General features: G+C 36.1%; 1 protein-coding gene across 2 annotated transcripts in view; it reads right to left on the reverse strand.

Annotated features, from left to right (window-relative positions):
- Positions 1-24,107, reverse strand: part of PIBF1 (progesterone immunomodulatory binding factor 1) — a 183,068-nt gene that overhangs the window by 32,433 nt on the left and 126,528 nt on the right. The window contains exons 15-16 of one of the 2 annotated variants that reach the window (XM_036250417.1): positions 10,077-10,207; positions 2,953-3,037 (exon numbers count right to left, since the gene is read on the reverse strand). In XM_036250417.1, coding sequence (XP_036106310.1) covers positions 2,953-3,037; positions 10,077-10,207 — 216 coding nt within the window. Of the gene's footprint in view, positions 1-2,952; positions 3,038-10,076; positions 10,208-24,107 lie in introns of those variants that run through there. The other variant, XM_036250418.1, reaches the window with a different exon arrangement.

Consider the following 24,107-nt stretch of genomic DNA (forward strand, 5'->3'; position numbering starts at 1 on the left):
CAATTTTCAACCCACTGAGTAAAACTTAGTTTTTGTTTAGACTCATGAATAATGTAATTCTAAGTATGATGTACAAAATTTATAAATTAAAGTTGCTCATATATTCTTCAGAATCTAGCCTAATTCTCTAAAAATCACATAAGAATTGCCATTCTGAAAAACATACGTATTATACAGCTTTATAAAAAAAAAGTTGGTTTGACTGAATGGGAGGAAACCTGTAGTTACTATCTCTTAAATACGCAATTTAAACATATTCGTCAAAATCCACATAGTGAATGAATCAGGTTGCCACGGTGAAGAAACAATTATTTAAAGGCAGAATCCAGGACATAAGTGACAGTAGATAAGGCCTGGAATGTCAGAGTCAGAAAAAGTACAAATATCTTCAGAGAAGCTTTTCCTAGTCTGTACCTGTAGTTAGATCTACTTATCTACCTAAAAGTCATCTCTAAAATCTAGTCCAGGGACACCGTCTTATCTTTTTCACCCATCATATAAAATACACCTTTAGAGAATTCACTCTAAAGGCCACTTCTAAGACAGAGACAATCCCCCAATTCCCTGACATAATTTCGAGGAAACGCACCTTTGTAGTGCTTCCAGTAATATCCCTAAGTACATCTCTCTCAATAATATCCTTCCAATAATTTCTTCTCAAATATCTGGTATATTTTTTCCAGACTGACTTATGAGTATCCTGAAGACATTTTTCCAATGACCTGTTTCGAGCATTTCTTTCTTTATTAGGATAACAAAATGGTAAAAACATGGCTAAGACAAGGCAGTGATAGTTCAGTGGAAAAAATGCACTGGATTAAAAAACTAGGTTTCACAACACCAACTGCTGGCGAGCCTGCTGAGCAACTGGAACTCTCATTCATTGCTGGTGGGAATGCAAAAGGTACAGTCACTTTGGAAAGTAATTTGGGAATTCCTTATGAAGTTAAACACAGTTTCCATATGACCCAGTAATCCTGCTCCTGGGTATTTACCAAGAGAAATAAAAACTTATTTTTACATAAACACACACACACACACACACACACACACACACACGTTTACAGCAGCTTTATTTATAGATGCCCTCAAATGTCCATCAACTGGTGAATGATTAAAAAAACTTTGGTATATCCATACAATGGAATACTACTCAGTAAGAAAAAAGAACAATACACTAAAACAGATCACTGGTTGCTAGGACTCCATTTGGGGAAAAGGGTCACTACAAAGGGGCATAAGGGAACTTTCTAAGGTGATGGAACTATTTTACATATTAATTGTGGTGATGTTTACACAACTGTGTTAGTAAAACAAACATAGAAATGTATGCTAAAAAGACTAAATTTTACTGTATGTATATTATATCTCAGTAAATTTGACTTAAAAAATGGGTTATCTCTTAGTTACTAACTGGCTTTTTAGGCAAGTCACTTTATGTGTGTTTTTTTTTTAATCCTCACCCGAGGACATTTTTCCATTTTTTGTTCAGATAGAGTGGGAGGGAGAGAGAGAGAGAGAAACATCGATGTGCAAGGGACACATCGAGTGGCTGCCACCCGCACGACCGACCAGGGCCAGGGACAAACTGCAACCGAGGTACGTGCCCTTAGTGGGAACTGAACCCGGGTCTCTCTGGACCGCAGGCCAACGCTCTAACCGCTGAGCCAAACCGGCTAGGGCTAGGCAAGTCACTTTAAACTCATTTCTCCTTTTATAAAATGGGGATTATACTAAATGATTATTGGTGAGGAACATATTAAAAAAACCTTTATTTTTTATTTTTTGTTAATCCTCACCCAAGGATATTTTTCCATTTATCTTCAGATAGAGCAGGAGGGAGAAAGGGAGGAAGAGAAAGAAAGAGGGAGAAACATTGATGTGTGAGAGAGAGAGACATTGGTTGCCTCTTGCATGACCCCAACCAGGCCAGGGATGAACTGCAACCGAGGTACATGCCCTTGGCTGAAATCGAACCTGGGACTCTTTGGACCGCAGGCCGACGCTCTAACAGCTGAGCTAAACCAGCCAGGGCTATGTAAACACACTTTTTTTTTTTTAATCCTCACTCGAGGACATTTTTCCATTTTTTTGTTCAGATAGAGTGGGAGGGAGAGAGAGGAAGAGAGGGAGAGAGAAACATCAATGTGAAAGGGACACATCGAGTGGCTGCCACCCACACAACCAACCAGGGCCAGGGACAGACAGCAACCGAGGTACACGCCCTTAGCGGGAACTGAACCCGGGTCTCTCTGGACCGCAGGCCAACGCTCTAACTGCTGAGCCAAACTGGCCAGGGCTAAAAACACTTTATAAACTTTAAAGGGAAACACAGATAATGTGTACTAGGCATACAACAATGAATAAGACAGAGGCACAGTAAAAAAATTTACAGTTTAGTTCTGGTCGGTTTGGCTCAGTGGTAGTGTGTCAGCCCACGGATCAATGAGTCCCAATTTCAATTCTGGTCAAGGGCATGTACATCGGTTGTGGTTTGTCTCCAGCCCTGGTAGGGTCGTGTGGGAGGCAACCAGTCGATGTGTCCCTCTCACATTGATATTTCGCTCTTTCTCCCTCCCACTCTATCTGAACATAAATAAAAAAATATCAAGTGAGGATTAAAAAAAAAGATTTAAAAAAAATTTAGTCTAGTGAGAGAAACAGAAAACAAAGAATTATTAAACAATGTGGAAATTTAATGACAGATATCAATAAGGTAATAAGGGGTTAAGAAGGGGCATTCCAGGAATAAGAATTAACACATAAAAAATAAAGTACTAATTAAATCATAAAGAATACAGAATCACAAGTTGAAGATAAAAGGCCAGATTACAGTGAGATGCAGATGTGAGAAGTCATTAATGAACATCGAAAACGGATCCAATCTTAAACACAACCAGGACTTTAAAAAATCATAAAGTGGTAAAAACTATAACAAAATGGAAAAAGTACCTCACGATGATTTAGAAGCTGTTCTAAATCTAATGCCATTTGATTCTTCATCTGTAATAAGGCTGACTTCTCTTTATTTAAATTGCTGGAAAAAAACACACACACCAAGGTTTAAAGTCATATTACTGGTTTACATTTAATTAACAAATAGTAAATAGTAGAAGACTAAAGAAAAACCTGATGTTTTGAATCAAAAATAAATTAAAATTTAAAAATAAAAAATGTGTATTTTAGTTTTTATTTATTTATTTTATTGAATTTATTGAGGTGACACTGGCTAACAAAAACATACAGGTTTCAGGTGTTCAGTTTCACAACAGTCTGCACGCTGCACTGTGTGTTCACTAACCCAAGTCAAGTGTCCGTCCATCACCATTTATCCCCCTTTACCCTCGTCCACCCCCAGCCCCCACCACAGTCACCACACTGTTATCGGTGTCCATGAGGTTTTCTTTCTCCTTTTTTTCCTCTTTGGCATATATCTCTATCCCACCTCCCCCACAAAAGATAAATTAAATTGATAGCCCATAAAGATATCAGACCAGCCACTGTTAATGTTTGATCTAATCAACTGCCTAGTTATTTTATATATAGATTTCTTCTTTTATAGTCTCTTGATAATGCAACTGAGATGCTTTCTGAGAATACTTTCCTGTCTAGTAAGGGCATAAAATTAGTTTACTCCCATAATGTAAAAAGATGAAGGGACTTATAGAAAAGGTAGGAAAAAAGTATGTATGGACAAAATAGTAAAACTCTATAGATACTGGAAGTCAAATTAAAGTATTTATCCTTAAAACAGTAGTATATACTTTATAATTTACCACATACTAAGTTTCTGGGTATATAACTGAGTTATATTAATGACTCAGATATTTGGTCTGTGGTAAACTTGGAAAAACAATTTCTGTCTCCAAATTCTTAATTCCATCTTCAGCCTCTAAGTCTGCCTTGTGCATTTCCCTTTGATGAGACCTATTTTTCTGACAGGAAAGGGTGAGGAGCCTAATTGTTAAGGACATAATATTTGAAAAGATACATACTTGGGGCTTATCTTATACTGTCTGGAGTTTTATTATTCAACATATAAAATTAATTAGAACCATTAAATGAAATATTCTTTGAAAGCCACTGGAATGAATCTACTCAGCCAGCACAACAACAAGAATTAAGCAGTAATTAATTTAAGCTACATAATTCCTTAAATGTCAAAACAAAATCTTTGAAGGCAAAACTAATGAGAATTATTTTGCTGATTAGGTAAGGTGTTTTAAGTTATAACTTTAAGAAAATGGAAAGCCACAAATTTTAACAGTATCAGGCAGGAAGTTTTTTTTAATTCAAGGTATTACAGTAGGTGTTCTGGAAAATCTGGTAATTCCAAGAATTTAAGAGGAAAAAGCTTACATTCGTCTCCTTCCTAGTAATTGGGACCTTCCCCAAGGAAGCATCATAGTCTGTTCTCAGAGAAGAGAGACCACATGCAGTTCTGTCTCCCTCCAACTGTCACTGACTCAACTGTCTGGCGTAAAGCACAGCTCATTCCCCCACCGAACCTCAGTTCCTACATCTGTAGAAGTGGAAAATAATATTTGTGTATGTGAAAGGGATATGTGAATTATCTAATGAATAGTTATATGAAGTATTAAACACATAAAACTCTCTATAAATGCTGTGTAGTATTACTAGTTTAGATGAAAAATCAGGCATCAGAGGAAAACAGTAATTAAATGCCAATAAAGGTAAACGCAGCTCAGCAGAAAAACAAACTGACTTTGGGAGTTAGGTGTCAGAGATCCTACTGAGCCATGAAACTGAAAAGAACTAAATGATACAAAGAAAACTGAGTGCCATATTCTGGAAAGTCTCCCAAACCATGGTTAAGATCGGATATTTCCATAACTCTAGAATTCTAATCTACTTTTAGCTAGAATCACTTTTTTATGGTTAATTCTTTTCCATGGCCAAGTGAAAGAAATTTTTTTTCTCTAGAAAATAATTTTCAGAATTATAATCCAGTAAATAGAAATAAGATTTTTCCAGGAACAGATATATGTTAATGTTCATATACATGTACACATATGCACACAATACATGTATACATACACTCACATGCAGCACACACACACTCCCAATACCAACACGTGCATTAAATAAAACGTAGTGTAATAGGAATGGAATGTTGATGTAATTAAAGGATTTTAACTGGATAGTTCATTAGAAATGCCTTACATGTAGCCTTTAATTTTTTCCAGAATCAGTATTTCTTATTTAAATAGCTAAATAACCATGTAACATGGAACAAAAGGTGGGTGGATAAATTGGGTTACAGAGCAACCGTGTTCTCTCTGCAGAACATCGGTTTTATCACAAACAGTATGGACTCCACAGACAATATTTGGGTACATCTTTTCAAAGTCTTAGCCTTCTCTATATGTAATATGCTCTTAAACCACAAGGGAGACCACCTTCCACAGGTTTCTAAAACTAAATCTATTATTATTAAACCGTGTTCTTCCTGTATATAACTACTCAATAGAAGTTCAGTCTCTGTAAGACACATTTCATAACAGTGGAAACTAACCTTTAAAAATATAAACCTTCCATGCGTGACTCATAAAGCAACTACAAAACAAATATCCTTATAAGCACATCTATCATGAATGGTATATTACACCCATAATTGTTCAATTCACTGTTAATTATTACACAGGGATTCATGTTTATGGCTCCATTTCACCTGCTATATGAAAACATATTCCTGCTATCTTGTTCCTTAACTTCCTGGATCAATATATCCTCGCTTAGCCTTACAAAAGAAGTTGACAATGTACCCTTTTCTTCTTAAACTGCTAGTTATGAATAAACTGAAAACTGACAACAGGGAAATAAAATTTATGCTAATTATTGTTTCCATGCTTCCTTCAGTTCTGAACTACAGATCAAATTATGTAATACAGACTGTCTCTGGTGGCTTGGTGGAGGAGAATTAACAGTATTATCTTTAAAACAAATTACTACTTTAGTGCTAGGGGAATTTAAAGTAGCTAAATGTTAGCTTTTAACATGTTTATAATGATTTCATTTTAGTGCATATTTATTCTAACCTTTCTAGACATTGAACATATTGCATAACCAGCTAAATTTGCAAGTTGTGGTATTATTTTATTTCCTAAGAAAATGATAAAATTATTAAGTTCTTTAAAGAGTTTTATTGCATAAGCTGGAGAAATATTTTTAAAAACAATCAATTAATGTAAATATTCTTTACTATTAAAATCAACACCCAGCAAAGAAGAGTAGGAATTTTCAAGGAACATAATCTCTTAATAATTAATCTTTTTCAGATGGGTCATCTAATGTTTACATTTTGAATTAATAAAGGACAAATGGAAGTAACATTTACTGACCTTCTGCCATGTGCCAGATGCTTTATATATGTTACTTCATTTAATTTTCACAACTACCCCTAGACATTCACATTAATATCCATATTTTACAGACACATTTACCATGAGAAAAGAAACCAGGTTGATGTATATTAAAAGCCCAGAATAATTTCACTACATTTGAAATGTCATCAGCTCAGAGTAGGGGTGATTAGATAGAACTATGGTCCATCTTGCTATTTCTAACTTGTTGACTGGGCTTTTTTATGGCATGACATCATTTCATTCATGTCATCAGGGTGCATCTACAGCATCTCAAAGACCATAATTAAACTACTGAAAGCAACTTAATTTTTCACTTTAGAAGGTAGTTGCTTTGGTTAAGAGCAAGCTTTCACATCCTAGGAAATATTAGTTCAGAATGTACTAAAATATTATACAATATATTTATGAAACACAGATAGCTTTAAAGGACTCAGATGTTTAACAAAGTTTTTTTTTGTAGTAAATTCCATAATTGGCACTTATTTATTTTTTATCCTCACCCGAGGACATTTTTTCATTTTTTGTTCAGATAGAGTGGGAGGGAGAGAGAGGGGGAGGGGGAGAGAGAGAGAGAGAGAGAGAGAGAGAGAGAGAGAGAGAGAAAAGAAACATCAATGTGAAAGGGACACATCGAGTGGCTGCCACCCTCACAATCCAACCAGGGCCGGGGACAAACTGCAACCGAGGTACATGCCTTTAGCGGGAACCGAACCCGGGTCTCTCTGAACCACAGGCTGACGCTCTAACCGCTGAGCCAAACCGGCCAGGGGAAAAATTTATTTATTTATTTTTTTGGTGCATGCCCCTTGCGAGAACCGAACCCGGGACTCTCTGGTCCACAGGCTGACGCTCCAACTGCTGAGCCAAACCGGTCAGGGCCATAATTGGCATATATTTAAATGATTACTGTTGTTGTTATTAAAGGAGTCCTATCAACATATTTTGAGAAATATTATTTCTCACTTCTAAGGTAATGTCAATGTAAAAATTTGTAAAATATAAGATAAATACTAATAATATCAAACATTTGTAGAGCATTTATAATATATAGACACAGTTTATATATATGTATCACTGTGTTTATATATATTATAAATATATATATTATAAACATTGTATCATTTAATCTTCAGAATAAATTAGGTGCTGTCAGTACCAACATCATTTTACAGATGAAAGAAGTAGCTGTACAGTCCAATACCCTAGCTATTAGCCAAAAGTGGAAATTAAAATTAATTTAATTTAAATTTTAAAAAAATTTAGTTTCTCAAGAACACTAGCTTCATGTCAAATGCTCAACAGCCACATGTGGCTAGTGGCTATCATACTGTACAGCATAGATATGAAGTGTTTTTATCATTACACAAAGTTCTATTGAACAATGAAGGTTTAGAGAGTTCAATTTACTTGTTTTCATTTAAAACTAAGTATTGATCTGGACTTGAACCAATGCAATTTATCTATAGAGCCTTGTACTTCCCTTTAAAATATGTTTTTAAAAAATGTTATTATGAAATATTTTGAAATAAGAGAGAAAAATATAACCCCTATGTATCCATCACATAGCTTCAACAATGATTAATTCATTAACATCCCACTTTTAAACATTATTCTATACTAATTTTTTGCTTCTTTCCCTTAATTGTATTAGTTAATGAAAAATCATCCCTTATTCAGACTAGAACATAAGGAGGCAGTATAACATAATGGTTAAGACTATAAAATGAGAAAGCAGACAGATCTGAATTCAAATTTTGGCCCTACCACAAAGTTGTTATGTTCTTAGATGAAAAGTTGCTTAATTTCTCTAGTGATGAATCTGTTCATCTTCATAATTTTCTCCTACAGTAATCTATTATTTTTCTCTATATTAAACCTTTTCAGCTATCTTAATTCTTATATTTTATCTAAGATAAAAAATCAAATAAAGTTATTTAAAGGTAATTGTGAAAGAGGCAATTTTTTTCCTTGGGCCTTTTATATTCCCCCCTCCAAGACTACAAAGGTAAAATGACTCAATACAAAAATTCAACTATAACAAAAATATATAATATAGTCAGTAAATGATAAAATAGAATCTACTGCCCCCAATAGCTATGTATAGAATAATTGTTTAATCAATTCATTTGATTAATTATTTTATTTTTTAAACTGATTTTGAGAGAGAGAAGAAGGGAGAAGGAGAGAGAGAAACACTGATGAGAGAGAACATCGATTGGCTGCCTCCTGCATGCCCCCCACTGGGGATTGGGCCCACAACCTGGGCATGTGCTTTGACAAAGAATGAAACCGGCAACCTCTTGGTGCATTGGTCGACGTTCAACCACTGAGCCACACCAGCTGGGCTGATTAATTTATTAATGATGGTTTATATATATCCTATATAATTTTAACTTTAAATTTAATCTAGAAATAAGTTGTTATTTATATTGACGTTTAAAGCATAAATGTAATTTTACATTATTTCATCAAATCATCAAAAAATTTATAAGAGTAAAGTTCTGGGCCAATTATTTTGGTTGGGGTAGAAATGAGAGAATTATTTTGATTCAACAACAGTAATAACAGAAAAACACTGACATTTTGTTGTTAATAACCAATAGTTTTATATTTTTAATTATATACCTTAGGAAACCTGATATTAATAACTATCTTCTCCTTATTGTTTTCCAAATCCTTAATTTCAATTTCCACTCCCATCTAATTCTCTGCTTCAATATTTTTGAATAGGTTAATAATTTGTGTATTAGAATAATTATTCTAATATCTTCAAATGTAATAACAAGCCAATGAATCAACCATTCACAAGTTAAAACCTCTTTACATATAGCATCATTCTTTTACTGCAGTTTAAAAAGACTAAAATGATCATATAGATGAACATGTAAGATTTGGATAATGATTAAATAGAGAAAGTATTTTGGATAAGGTGTCATGTAAGAAAACAACTTCAATTTAAGGAAGTGAAAAAATTGTATTTATTTACATTTAGGTAATTCATGAGTTACTTAAAGTTTCAGTGGAAGCCTTCGCTCAGTGGTTAGAGCATGGGCCCAAACACTGAAGAGTCTCAGGTTCGATTCCTGTGTCAAGGGCACGTACCTGGGTTGCAAGTTTGATGCCCGGTCTTGGTCGGGGTACATGTAGGAGGCAACCAATCGATGTCTCTCTCTCTCTTCTCCTCCTCCCTCCACTCTCTCTAAAAATCATTTAAAAAAGTATCCTCAGGTGAGGATTAATAACAACAAAAAAGAGATTCAGGGGAAGAAAAGCCTAAAAATTCCTTAGAAAAGTCAATATGAATCTAAGTAAATGTATACATTTTATGTTTAGAAAGTAATTTTGACTCAACAAATGGCATCTGGTTGTATTCCCCTTCTACCTTAGGTCTACCTACAATGCACTAAAGATACCTAGGGGATCAAGGACAGGATAGCAGTCATGTGGGTAGAGTGCTTTGTTAAAAGAGTAGCAGTGTTATATCCAGGCTGAAACTTCTGACAATAAAGTGGAATATGAACACCTAATGTGATGTGACCTAGTTTCTGTAATAGAAATTCAATACTCATTACATTTAATACCACCATTATTTAAAAATTTTCTTCACAATATACAAACCAAATTAATCCATAGCACTATTATGTTTACAATGCCTTTATTATTCAAATAAAAGATTTGTAGATGGTTTACCTGACATCTTTCTCAAACTGTGCAATACTCTCCTTCAGTGAGTCAATCTTAGAATCTCTCTGACGCACCGATTCAATGAGATATCTGTAAGGTTGTTGGGCTTGGTTTAACAGAGAATTGGCCCTGTCAAGCTAAAAAAAACCATTTCATTAAAATATAGAAAATTTGACAAGAAACAAAGTATTTAAAATACTCTAGCACAGGTACAGAACATAAACACTCCCTTTCATGAATTATTCTGAAAAGCTTTTCCTGTATAAATTGGAAAGTTTTAGAAATTATTAATCAATATAGCTATTCTTTTTTTTTTTCCTCACCCAAGGACACTTTTGCATTTATCTTCAGATAGAGCTGGAGGGAGAATGGGAGGAGAGAGAGGGAAACATTGATGAAAGAGAGACACATTGAGTGGCTGCCACCCACATGACCCCAGCCAGGCAGGGGACAAACTGCAACCGAGGTACGTACCCTTAGTGGGAACCAAACCCTGAGACTTTCTGGTCCATGGGCCAATGCTCTAACCGCTGAGCAAAACCAGCCAGGGCTTAATATAGCTATTTTTTCTTTCTTTTTTTTATCCTCACCTGAGGACATTTTTCCATTTGTTGTTCAGATAGAGTGGGAGGGGGAGAGAGGGGAGAGAGAGAGAGAGAGAAACATCGATATGAAAGGGACACATCGAGTGGTTGCCACCTGCACGACCCAACTAGGGCCGGGGACAAACTGCAACCGAGGTACATGCCCTTCATGGGAACCACAAACCCAGGTCTCTCTGGACCACAGTCCGACGCTCTAACTGCTGAGCAAAACCGGCCAGGCCAATATAGCTATTCTTAATAATAATAACCTCTATGTAAATAGTAAAGAAAAATGTAAATAAAATATTTTCCAATTTTCGGGAAGGGTTACCTATATATATATTTTTTACCATTTGTTGGTCTTGAGAAGCTATATGGCATAACATTTCTCTTCTTTTAATGAATTAGCTAAAAATAAAAATCTTTTATTTGAGCTTTATCTTTATTCAAAATAATATCACAAAATATAATTTTTTCAAGTTTCATATTTCCTTCCATCTCTATTTGTAAAATAGATAATTATGTACCTAAATCACAACATGTAATTAAAATAAAAGTGTGGTTAAAATATAAATAACAAATTTGACCATTTGAACTATTTCATGAAGCACATTCACAATGTTGTGTAACTTTTGATAGTATCTATTTCCAGAACATTTTCATCAACCCCAAAAGATACGGTACCCATTAAGACAAAACACCCCCCCACCGCAGCTCCTGGAAACCTCTCTTCTACTTTGTGTCTTTGTGAACTTTCCTAATCTAAGTACCTCCTAGAAGTGAAATCACATAATATTTGACATTTTATTTCTCTTTATTTCACTTAATGTAATGCTTTCAAGGTTCATCCATGTTGTACCATGTATCAGAACTGTATTCCTTTTTATGGCTAAATAATATTCCATTGAATGTTTATAGCATTCTTTGTTTATTCATTTGTTTATTGATGGATATTGCAGTTGTTTGCACTTTTTTGGCTGTTGTGACTAATGCTGCTATGAACAGTGCTAAATAAGTATCTGTTTGAGTCCCTATCTTCAATTCCTTTGGGTATCCATCTAGGAGTGAAGTGGAACTTCTAGGTAATATGGTAATTCCATATTTAATCTTTTTTTTTCCCCTACCCTCACCTGAGGACATTTTTCCATTTTTTGTTTAGACAGAATGGGAGGGAGAGAGAGAGAGAAACATGGATGTGAAAGAGACACATCGAGTGGTTGCCACCCACACGACCCAACCAGGGCAGCGGTCAAACTGCAACCGAGGTACGTGCCCTTAGCGGGAACCGAACCCGGGTCTCTTGGGACCACAGGCCGACGCTCTAACCGCTGAGCCAAACCGGCCAGGGCACTTTTTTTTTTTTTTTAATGTGAACAGAAAACCAAAAAATTGCGGTGCTGAAATAAATATGTTTAGATCTCAGGTTTTTTTTTTTTTATGTTGATCTTATAAATGTACTTCTTGTGAGGAAAAAAATATAAATAATCTCTTGTACCAGGAAAGCAAGTCTTTTGCCTCAATTGAACTTGTTAAGGTTATGAAGGAAGCGGGTGGTGGTGGTGGTGGGGGGTGTTTAAACATTCAAAAGGCTAGAGTTGTATTGTAAAAGAACATTTTATGGTCATAGTAGTTTGGACTTTTATAATATATTTTTCTATGTAATAAAATATTCCCTTCCCCATGCCCACCAGTCTTGTGATTGTTCAGTTTTTGCATGTCCAACATTAGAATACAGTTTTTGAGACTGTATTGTGTACCAAAGTAGGGTCCTACTAAAACTGACAGTGCTCTGTCCAGCCCTGTACTGACATATGCTTTACATTGGCTTTGGAAAAAAGAGCAAATACAATAAACAAAAAAAGCTAAGATTGATTTGGGTATATATTTTGATAAAATCCTTTAGAAAAGAACTTTGGTCTATATGTCAAGATCATTAAATAGTCATACCCCTTAACCTAGTACATATTATGTTCTGAAAGAACATTGAACAAAGAAAATATTAATTTAAGAAAAAACATCTACAATACAAAAAAAGTTTGTTGTAGCTTTTTTATACTAGTCAATACTTGATAACATCTTAAATGTTCATTACTATAAGTAGTGTAATTAAATTATGGCACAGTAGCTTACTAGATAGTTTGCAGCCATTAAAAATATAAATTAAGGTACTCCAACAACCTGGAATAATTATTATGATATAAGGTAAAGTGAAAAGGCATGGCATAAATTTGTACATAGTATAATAAAAGTGAACAATCCAAAAAGGAAATTAAGAAAACAATTCTATTTGTAATAGCCTCAAAAAGCATAAAAATACTGAGGAATACTTAATCAAATAGAAGAAAGACTTGTACTCAGAAAACTACAAAACACTACCAAAGTAAGAGTAACCTGTTAAATGGACAGACATCCCATGTTCATGGAAAAATACACTGTTGCCCTGGCTGGTTTGGCTCAGCGGGTAGAGCGTCCGCCTGCGGTCCAGAGAGACCCGGGTTCGGTTCCCGCTAAGGGCACGTACCTTGGTTGCAGTTTGTTCCTGGCCCTAGTTGGTCGTGCGGGTGGCAGCCACTCGATGTGTCCCTTCACATCGATGTTTCTCTCTCTCTCTTCCTCTTTCTCCCTCCCACTCTATCTGAACAAAAAATGGAAAAATGTCCTCGGGTGAGGATAAAAAAAAAAAAAAAAGTGAGTTGTAGCCTAGGACTAGGATGGGTATAGTGGAAGGTACAGTAGAAGGCAGAGAGAATTGGGGGTGGTGGCACAAAGAGGGGCAGAAATAATCATTTAAAAAATGATCAGTCATGAGACACATACAGGTGGGTAAACAGAAAAGTGAAATCCAGAGGTGATTAACCAACTGCTAGAGAATATGTGCTTATAGTTTGAAAACTACTTTGTAAAAGTTATTTAAATTATTCATCTGAATTATATTAGAAAATTTTCTTTTGGTTATATTAAGTATAGGCCAAGAAGAAATACCTCAAAGAAAAGGAAATGAATAGTGAAAGAAAAGACTTCTTTTTTTGGACACAATTCATTATAGTGAAAGCAGAGCCATAAAAAAAAAAAAAATACCATGAATATTTTCTATAGTTTAGGCTTTAGTATCTTTTACTTGCTTTGGTAATCATTCTTTAAAATCTATTATAATGTCACTGGAATCTTATTACTGTACCAAGTTACTTTATGAACATTCAAATATGCAGCTGGACAAAAATAAAACGAAGTTCCACTTACTTGTATAACCAGTTTCACTAGTCAATTAAATCAAACAATCACCTTGACTTTGTTTTCACAGAACTGACCCTAACTGAATAAACTGAACTGACAAGTTGCTTTGTGTTTCAAAGTGCAGAACAGTCGGAGTGTGTGTGTGTGCGTGCATGTGTGTGTGTGTTGGGGGTGGGGAGGAGCCAGGTAGGGAAGGAAGAGGGCATATATACATTATAGTTAGGTATGGTCTACACTGAGCTATGTTTAAAACTTATCAAGTCTAATTTCAATTGCATAAAAATAAGAAAGCTGTCATTAGTCTTAACTATGCTAGTTCATTTTTTTCATTATAACAATTACATATATTAAGTTTTAATATTATAAACAAAATTAAGAGCCAAAAGCTGTATTTTCAAAGCTATCTTAAATATACAACCTATAAACTTACAAACGCCTCCCTCTCTGGATAATAGAAATAACTGTGCTGTTGTCAGTATTAAGAAAATACTTCTTTATAAACTTGTTTGTAGGTTTCTAAATCCCTGAAATTTATCTTAATTCCTCAGGAAATTAAAATCCATTTATGTTTCTCAATAAAAAGTGATAATTTCTATTTTTGAAATAAACATAATTTAACAATTCCTCCAAATACGGTTTAAAAAAGTCTTTTTGTAACTATAATAATTAATATTCAAAAGGTTCGAGCTCTGGCTGGTTTGGCTCAGCGGTTAGAGCATCGGCCCACGGTGCAGGAGACCCGGGTTCGGTTCCTGATAAGGACATGTAGCTCGGTTGCAGTTTGTCCCCGGCCCCAGTTGGGGTTGTGCAGGAGGCAGCCACTCAATGTGTCCCTTTCATGTCGATGTTTCTCTCTTTCTCTCCCATCCACACTATCTGAACAAAAATGGAAAAATGTCCCCGGGTGAGGATTAACAAAAAAAGTTTCGAAACCACTTACTTTGCTTAAAGTTAGTAATCTTTTCCTTATAGGAAAGCTTTAGTAATTAGTGACTCAGGAATCATATACGTAATAAATGACTCAGGACTAAACTCATGACACATTTTATAGAATTGTTACTCCTCCTTTGTTTCAATACATTGTACCTATGATTCAGAGAAAACAATACCTAATTATAACATAATTATGCATTTTGATTCAAATACTAATTTAACTTATTCTTATATATTTTCTCTTAAAATCTAAAAATCATAGTGGTGACTCTATTTTGTTGTTTATCCTAAAAATGATTTTTTTCTTCTGGAGTTTATTTAGAAAGAAACTCCTAAAAATGGGTCTCTTTCTTGTCAGGGACAAAATGCATTCTGTTGAATAGAATTTAACACTGGGTTGCTTTCTGTGTACAGAATTTGTACAAGTGACATTTTTCTAGTAGTGGTAGCAGTTTGTGCTGCAAAATCCACATATCCTTGCCTAATCTTTCTGATTGTGCCATGAAATGTAAAACACCTATTTGAGATCCAATACTGGGCAACACTCTGGTACTACTTCTCTGTTCTCAATCTAAAGCAGCAGTTCTCAAACCTGGCTAATCAACACAATCACTGCGGAAGATGTTAAACAAAACGTAAGAGTACTTTCTGGGCCCCCACCAGTCCCATTGAAACAGAATTTCTCAGATTTCCTAGATTCTGATGATCAGTCAAATTTGGAAAGCACAGCTTTTGTGACGTTGGTCTTGCTGCAGGCCACTCCCAACTCTTTTATTAGGCTTAATAGTACTGCACATAAACCATCTTATATTCTGAATTTAATCCTCCTCACTAAAATTGACTTCGAAAGTGTCCCATACAGTTAATAATATCAACATCTTTAACAGGGTAATATTTAACTGGTACGATTCAACCAATCAGGATGACAGTCTTTGCACAGGGCCAGGATCCCGAGAAACTCTGCGGTGCCAGCTATTACTTCTTTGTTGCTGGGTGGTGGAGAAGTCCAGGGGTTCTCAGAAGGACCAGGACAAGACTGTGGTATAATGACACTCAGGGGCTTAGGGCAGCAGCTATCCACCACTGTTTTGCTAATGTTTTATTATTTTAATAACCAAAAGCAAGTGCACGCTAGCTTATTATCAGCCCTGCTCTGGTCTTCAGATTCTCACAGTATTAATGAGGATAGGATATTAAGATATTTGACCTTTTTTTGTTGTTGTTAATCCTCATCCAAGGATATTTTTCCACTGATTTTTAGATAGAGTGCGAGGGAGAGAGAGAGAAATATTGATGTGAGAGAGACACATACACTGGTTGCCTCCCACACGACCCTGACCAGGACTGGGGATCAAACCTGCAACCCAGGTACATGCCCTTGATCAGGAACTGAACTTGTGACCCTTTGGTCAGTGGACCAACGCTCTAACCACTGAGCAAAATATGCCAGGTAAGGATGTTTTGAAAGCAGTATTTGAAAGCAATCAGCATGGAAATGATAGGTAGATAAATACAGCCCTGGATCACTTTTATGGCTCACAAGAAGAGCTTGTTAAAAATGCAGATTCCTGGGCTTTGTTCTAGACCTACTTAATCACAATCTCTGTGGGCAGGATCTAGTAACCTATATTTTAAACAAGAATCATGCCTGGCCGGTGCGGTTCGGTGGTTGAGCATCTACCCATGTACCAAGAGATCGCTAGTTCGATTCCTGGTCAGGGCACATGCCCAGTGGGAGCTTGGAAGAGGCAGCCAATCGATGTTCTCTCTCACTGATGTTTCTATCTCTCCCTCTCCCTTACTCTCTCTCTAAAACCAATACAGACACAAAATAAACAAGAATCGCTACTGAGGTGTCAGAGCAGGTTAAAAGGTAGACATGAGAGACACATTTACTTTTGAGGGTTGGAAGAATATGAAGACATCAGCTAAGAAGATTAAAGGGTGATCTGGGAGAGAATGGTGTCATAAAGCAAAGAGAAGAATTTCTAGAACATCTGTGTCATGCCCATGTACCAAGAGATCGCTAGTTCGATTCCTGGTCAGGGCATATGCCCAGTGGGAGCAATGGGGATAGATCAGGGGACCAAGAAGAGAATACTGGCAATCAAGAAGTTATTAGTGACCACTGAGAAAGGGCATATTGGAAAAATGATGGGGGAAGAGATTAGAAAGAATTAAGCTAAAAAGAGAGTGGTAGCCCTGGCTGGTTTTCTCAGTGGTTAGAGCGTCGGCCTGTGGTCCAGAGAGACCTGGGTTCAGTTCCCGCTAAGGGCACGTACCTCGGTTGCAGTTTGTCCCTGGCCCTGGTTGGTCGTGCAGGTGGCAGCCACTCAATGTGTCTCTTTCAAGTCGATGTTTCTCTCTCACTCTCTTTCCCACACTATCTGAGCAAAAAATGGAAAAATGTCCTCGGGTGAGGATGAAAAAAAAAAAAGAGGGGTAAAACTCTGAAAAGTTACCTATGTCGACACACCCACACATACATATACTTTTCATTGATTTATTTTGGTAAGTTAGTTAATGAAATTATCCAGGTTTCAAGTGTACAACTCCACAATACATCACCTATATATTGCATCATGTGTTCACCACCCAGAGTCAAGTCTCCTGTCACCATTTATCCCCACTTTACCCTCTTCTATCTTCCCCCACTCCCTTTCCCTCTGCTAATCACCATACTGTTGTGTTTTGTGATTTTTTTTAAAAAAATTAATCCCTTCACATTTTTCACCCAGCTCCCCAACCCTCGAGGCTCCCCTCTGACAGCTGTCAGTCTGTTCTCTGCATCTATAAGTCTATTTCTGTATTGTTTGTTTTTTATTTTGTTCATTAGATTCCACGTATCAGTGAAATCATATGGTACCTGTCTTCCTCTGACTGGCTTATTTCGTTTAGCATAATACTCTCCAGGTCCCTCCATGTCATCTCAAAGGGTAAGAGGTCTTATCCTTTGTGTTGCATAATGTTCCATTGTGTACATGTACCACAGCTTTTTTATCCACTCATCTACTGATGGACACTTGGGTGGCTTCCATATTTTAGCAATTGTAAATAACACTGCAATGAACATAGGGGTGCATATATTCTTTCTGTTAGGTATTTCGGAATTCTTAGGATATATTCCCCGAAGTGTGATTACTAGGTCATAAGGCAGTTCCTTTTTTAAAAAAATACAATCCTCACCTGAGAACACTCCTTTTAATGATTTTCACAGAGAGAGAGAGGGAGAGTAAGAAAGAAAGAGATAAATATTGATGTGAGAAACTTTGATTGGTTGCTTTCCGTACAAGCCCCGACCAGGAATTGAACCTGCAACCTAGATATAAGGTGGTTCCATTTAAAAATTTTGAGTTAAGTCCATACTGTTTTCCACAGTGGATGCATCAGTCTGCATTCCCACCAGCAGTGTACAAGGGATCCCTCCCCACATCCTTGCCAACACACAATTTTTTTTTTTTGAAGAGGGTACAAAAGGGAAAAAAAAAATGAAGATTTTTAAAAAGAAGTCCTTGGGTGAAAGGGATTCAGGCAGAATAAATTCAGGTGACATAACTGTAATAAGGAGACATAAATGATGGATTGATGATTTTGGTGTGTGGAAGTGATCTACAATGATGAACATGGGAAATATAATAGGTATAGAAAAATAAAAACACTACTCTGGTTGACGTTCAACAACATAAATTTATAATGCTTCCAAGCAGCAAAAGTAAGAATTCCCCAAGAATATTTTAGCAAATTACCACAAAACTCAAGATTTTCCTCTCCTTCCTTCCATTAAATATTTCTAGAGTAACTACCAGGCTGTAAGATACCATGCTAAAGGTCGGGATTGCCGAGAAAAGCCTGCCGGGGGATCTGGCAACATGCGGTCCCGAGCGCTAGTGAAGGCAGTGCCCAGACGGATCCGGCTCAGCCGGGCAGGAAGAAAGGGAAGCCAAAGGGGCTTGACCGAGTAGAAAAATACAAAGAGTTTATGAGTCTGGGACTTCTAATGAGCTCCAATAAAGCGCAAATTTAGTGGGAATGGAAGAACTGGGAGAACTAGAAGGACTGAGACAGCTGGAAAGACAGGAGATTAAGAGTCAAGAATGTAATTTTAGAGTTCAAGTGTTTTAAATTTCTTTTCCCCTCAAAGCTACCCTTGAGAAGTTCATTTAAATGTGATTCAGTTGTATTACAATGCTGATGGGGTGGGGGTTGGGATCTGCAGTGTGATTTGTAATAGCTCTTAAATGAAAAATTTATAGACACTGACTGATGCATTATTAAAACACAATCAATTAGGTAAAAAGTTTAAACAATGATTTTATTTGTTTGATGTGTACACAGGAGATAATTTATAAATAAGTAATTTTTATACCTACTTCAGTGGTGGTTGACATTTGTTACACACACACAAATATGTATTAAAAACAAAATAGAGAAACACAATGCATGTTATTCTGCAATTTTCCTTTTTTAAAAAATTATGAAGGCCTTTAAAGTTAGCAATACAGCCCTGGCCAGTTTGGCTCAACAGTTAGTGTGTTGGCCCGCAGACCAGTAAGTCACGGGTTCAATTCCTGTCAAAGGGCACATACCTCAGTTGCAGTTCGTCGACGGCCGTGGTCGGGTTGTTTGGAAGGCAACCAGTCAGTGTCTCTCTCTCACATCAATATTTCTCTGTCTCTTTCCCTCCCTCTCACTCTATCTGATGATAAGTAGAAAAATATCCTTGGGTGAGGATTAAAAAATTAAATAAAATAAAGTTAGCAATACAGATCTACTTTATTGTGCTTATGCATCTTGAAGTCTCTCTTAATCTAGTAATTTAACGTGTGTAACAAATCACCTGGGTTCCATTAAGTGCCTTCTAGGTACAAAATTCCAGGCAACTAAACCTTGCTATTTGGTCAGTTGGGATTGTGTGTGTGCCATTTTCTAGAGAAGTTTTCTGAAGTCACGTAGCTGGAACACATACATCTGCAAGTGCTTACACCAGAAGACAGGCCTTTGTGAACAAGGCTGTACATGTTAAGACAGCAAGTTCGTGCTCATTTTGCTATCAGTGGTGAATACAATTGGAGTTTGATAAATGTTTAGTAAATGACTGGAAAGAGCAAGAGAAAGAGTCGAGGTTTAGGGAGACTAAGGAAGGCCAGTTCTTGTTAGCAGTCATGTGGCATGCTTTATGAGTTAGCCTAGATTTTCTACTGTTTAATAAAACCCACATCAATACTATTAACTAACTTGGTGGCTTCTTGAGAAATAGTGGGCATATAAATAGACACAAAAAAGAGAGCCAATTATTTTTTTTCTCTTTTATATATTAGACCAACTAATTAAGCAATGATCTGAAATCACTGGGTATCAAGCAATGAAGGACAATGACCTCCTGAGACACAGTCCATATGGCAGAGTACTGAAGAAAAGTGAGCTGCAGAGGGAGAACTCTGAAATTTACAAACAGCCCTCCTGAGTCTCCATCCAGGCTCTGAACAGTGCATATGTGTGAAGACACTACCAGCGATCCAGATAGAACCACCAAATATATCAGAAGGAACAATCCCCGATGATCCCGTGTCCAGGAACAGTACCTATTTCCACCGAAGTACAAAACCTACTAATTCATAAAACATGGGATAGAATACTTAAAAGGCTTTGGTCTCAATAGTAGTAGAAAAATTAGCCTTAAGATAAACCTTTCTTTGCTTATAAAAGATTAAAAAAGCAAGACTTGAAATTACCAAACCTTTCCCAAGAAACTTAGTTATATTTGAGAACAAAGCTCACATGAATATATATAAATCTAAAAAGTATTTAGAGCTCTAAGATAAAATTCATAATGTCTGGCATCCAGTAAAAAAAATTAGTAGGCATATAAAGAAGCAGGATAGTATTATACTTAATCAAATAAGTCAGTTTAATTGAAAGCAATCAAGAAATGACAAAATAATAGAATTAGTAGACAAGAATATCAAACGAGTTATTGAAACTGTATTTCATATGCTCAAGAAAATAAAGTTTGAAAAGGTTAAGTATAGACCTGAAAGATACAAAAAAGACGCAAAATGAACTTGTAGAAGTGAAAACTACAATATCTGAGATGAAAAACATACTGGGCTGAATAAATAGCAGATTATACAATGGAGAAGAAAAGTTTAGTGGACTTGTAGACTTAGTAAAATAAATTATGCAAAGAAAGTGTAAAAAAAAAGAGACTAAAAAACCCCCCAAATATTTGAAGAATGGCTAAAAATTTTCCAAATTTGGTGATATTCATACATATAAGAAGTTTGACAGAACCCAAGAACAGGAAACATGAAGAAAACCTAATCAAGCCATATTATAATCAAATTGCTTAAACATAGCAAAAAAAAAAAAAAAAAAATCTTAAAAGCAGCTAGAGAAATAAGACATATTACTGCCCTGGCCAGTATATGGCTCAGTTGGTTGAGTGCCATCCCATGCACCAAAAGGTAAAAGACATACTACTTAGAGAGGAAGAACAAAGATAAAGATGACAGCATATTTCTTGGCAGAAACAATGCAAACCAAAAGAGAGTGAAGTAGCATCTTTCAAATACTAAAAAAGACAGGGAGGGAAAAAAAGTCAACTTTGAACCCCCCCCCCCCTTTTGTTAATCCTCATCCAAGGATATTTTTAGAGAGAGTGGAAGGGGGGGGGGAGAGAGAGAGAAACATCAATGTGAGAGACACAGACACATCAATTGGTTGCCTCCAGTGCACTCAACCTTGCCAGGGGTCGAACCTGAAATCCAGGTAGGTATGTGCCCTTGACCAGAAATTGAACCTGTGACTTTTCTGTGCACAGGATAACACTGTAACCACTGAGCACACCAGCCAGGGCAACCTTGAATTCTTTACACAGAGAAAATATATTTCAAAAACAAAGGTGAACTCAGCAATTCCACTCCTAGGTGTATATTTGAAAATATTAAAACATATCCTGTACCTGAATGTTCATAGCAGCAATATTCACAATAGCTAAAAGGTGGAAGTAACCCAACTGTCCATCAATGAATGAATGAGTTAAATACAATATAGCTGGAAATTTGCTAAGTTAGATTTCAGGTGCTCTCATCACACATACACAAAAGGTTAAATACTGCCAACTTGGTGTGGCTCGTGGATTGAGTGTCCTCCCATGGACTGAGAGGTCCTGGTTCGATTCCTGGTAAGGCACATGCCCTGGGTTGCAGGCTCAATCCCCAGTGGGGGGGGGGGGGCGTGCAGGAGGCAGCCCATCAATGTTTCTCTCTCACATCGATGTTTTTCTCTCTCTCTCCCTTCTCCTCTCTCTACAAAACAAACAAACAAACAAACAAACAGACAAACAAAGAAAAGAAAAAAAAAAACCCCAAAGGTTAAATACTATGTGAGGAGACAGACTCATTGATTAGCTTGACTGCATTAATCTTTTCACTATATTATAAGTATGTATCTAATCATAATGTTGTCATGTTAAATATAGACATTTTAAATTAAAAAATAAATAAAATAACAAAAATAAAAATTCAAGCTACAAAACAAACAAACCCCATTAAAGGTGAAGCACAAGAAACATTAAGAAAAAGACAGATAGCCCTGGCCAGTTTAGCTCAGTGGTAGTGTGGGCCGGCGGACCGATGAATCTTGAATTCGATTCCGGCCAAGGGCATGTACCTCAGTTGCGGTTCATTACCGGCCCTGGTTGGGATTGTGCGGGAGGCAACCAGTCCAAGTGTCCCTCTCACATTGATGTTTCTCGCTCTCTCCCTTTCTCTCCCCCTCCCACTCTATCTGAAGATAAATAGAAAAATATCCTCAGGTGAGGATTAAAAAAAAGATAATTTGGACTCCATCAAAATTAATTTTTGTGATCAAAGGACACTAACAAGAAGGCAAAAGACAACCCATAGAATGGGAGAAAATATTTACATATATATCTGATAAAGGTCTAGCATTCAGAATATATAAAGAACTCTTAGAACTCAGTAACAAAAAAAGACACCCCAATTAAAAAGGGACAAAGGACATGAACCGACATTTCTACAAAGCAAATAAACAAATGATCAATAAGCACACAAAACAACGATCAACATCATTAACTATAAAGTTAATGCAAGTCAAAATCACAATGAGATACTACTTCAGACCCACTAGAATGGCTAGAATAAGAAAAAACAGAAAACAAAAAAATAGGCATTGGTGAAGGTATGAGAAATGGTGAAGTTGTTGTGGAAAACACTTTTGTGGTTTCTAAAAAAGTGAAACCCAGAATTACCATGTGACCTAGCAATTTCACTCCTTAGGTATACACCTGTAAGAACTGAAAACAGGTGTTCGACAAAAAACCTTGTGCATGAATGATCATCACAGCACTGTTCACAACAGCCAAACAAGAGAAATAACTTAAATGTCCATCAGCTGATGAGTAGATAAACAAAATGTGATATATGTATATAATGGAATACTGTTCAGTCATAAAAAAGGAATTAAGTGCTGATAGATGGAAGAAAATGAATGAACCTCGAAAACATTAAGTTAAGTGGAAGAAGCCAGACACAAAAGGTCACACATTGCATAATTCCATTTATATGAAAAATCCATAGCACATTAGTGGTTGCCAGGGGCTGGAAGGAGGCGAGGATGAGACGTGACTGCTTAAAGGGAACAGGGTTTCCTTCTTGTGATGAAAATGTTCTGTACCTTAGTAGTGATAATGGCTGTACATTATCAACATACCAAAAGCCACTGAATTGTACAATTTAAAATGGTGAACCCTCAAATGCATACAATTTTCATTCAGCCTTAGTAATATAACCGAGAAATATTTTTCAATCTTAACCTTTGTTAGGAATAGTCAGAAATGTAGAAACAAAAAACAAACAAAAAAAGGTAAACTAACTTTTTGTAACATACAGAAGTGAAAAGAATTTATTACCAGCAGACTTGCTCCAAAAGTATTGTTAAAAGAAATATGCCAACCAGAAGCAATAAGATACCAGATGGAAATTTGTATTTACACAAAGGAATAAGAAACAGCAGGCATGGTAACTATTTGTTTAAATATAATAGCTTTCCCTCATATTATTATATCTCTTTAAAAGATTATCCATTGTTTAAGGTAAAAGTAATAACAGTGAAGCGTAAGTTTTATACACGTGTAAATAAAATATATGAGAACAGGAGCACAAAGACTAGGAGGGGTAAATAGAAGGATACAACTATAAGGTTTTTATGCTATATATAAATTGGTAAAATATCACATGAACCTAGATGATGGTAAGTTAAACAT

This window comes from Molossus molossus, unplaced genomic scaffold, assembly GCF_014108415.1.
Source record: "Molossus molossus isolate mMolMol1 unplaced genomic scaffold, mMolMol1.p scaffold_m16_p_9, whole genome shotgun sequence".
NCBI lineage: Eukaryota > Metazoa > Chordata > Mammalia > Chiroptera > Molossidae > Molossus > Molossus molossus.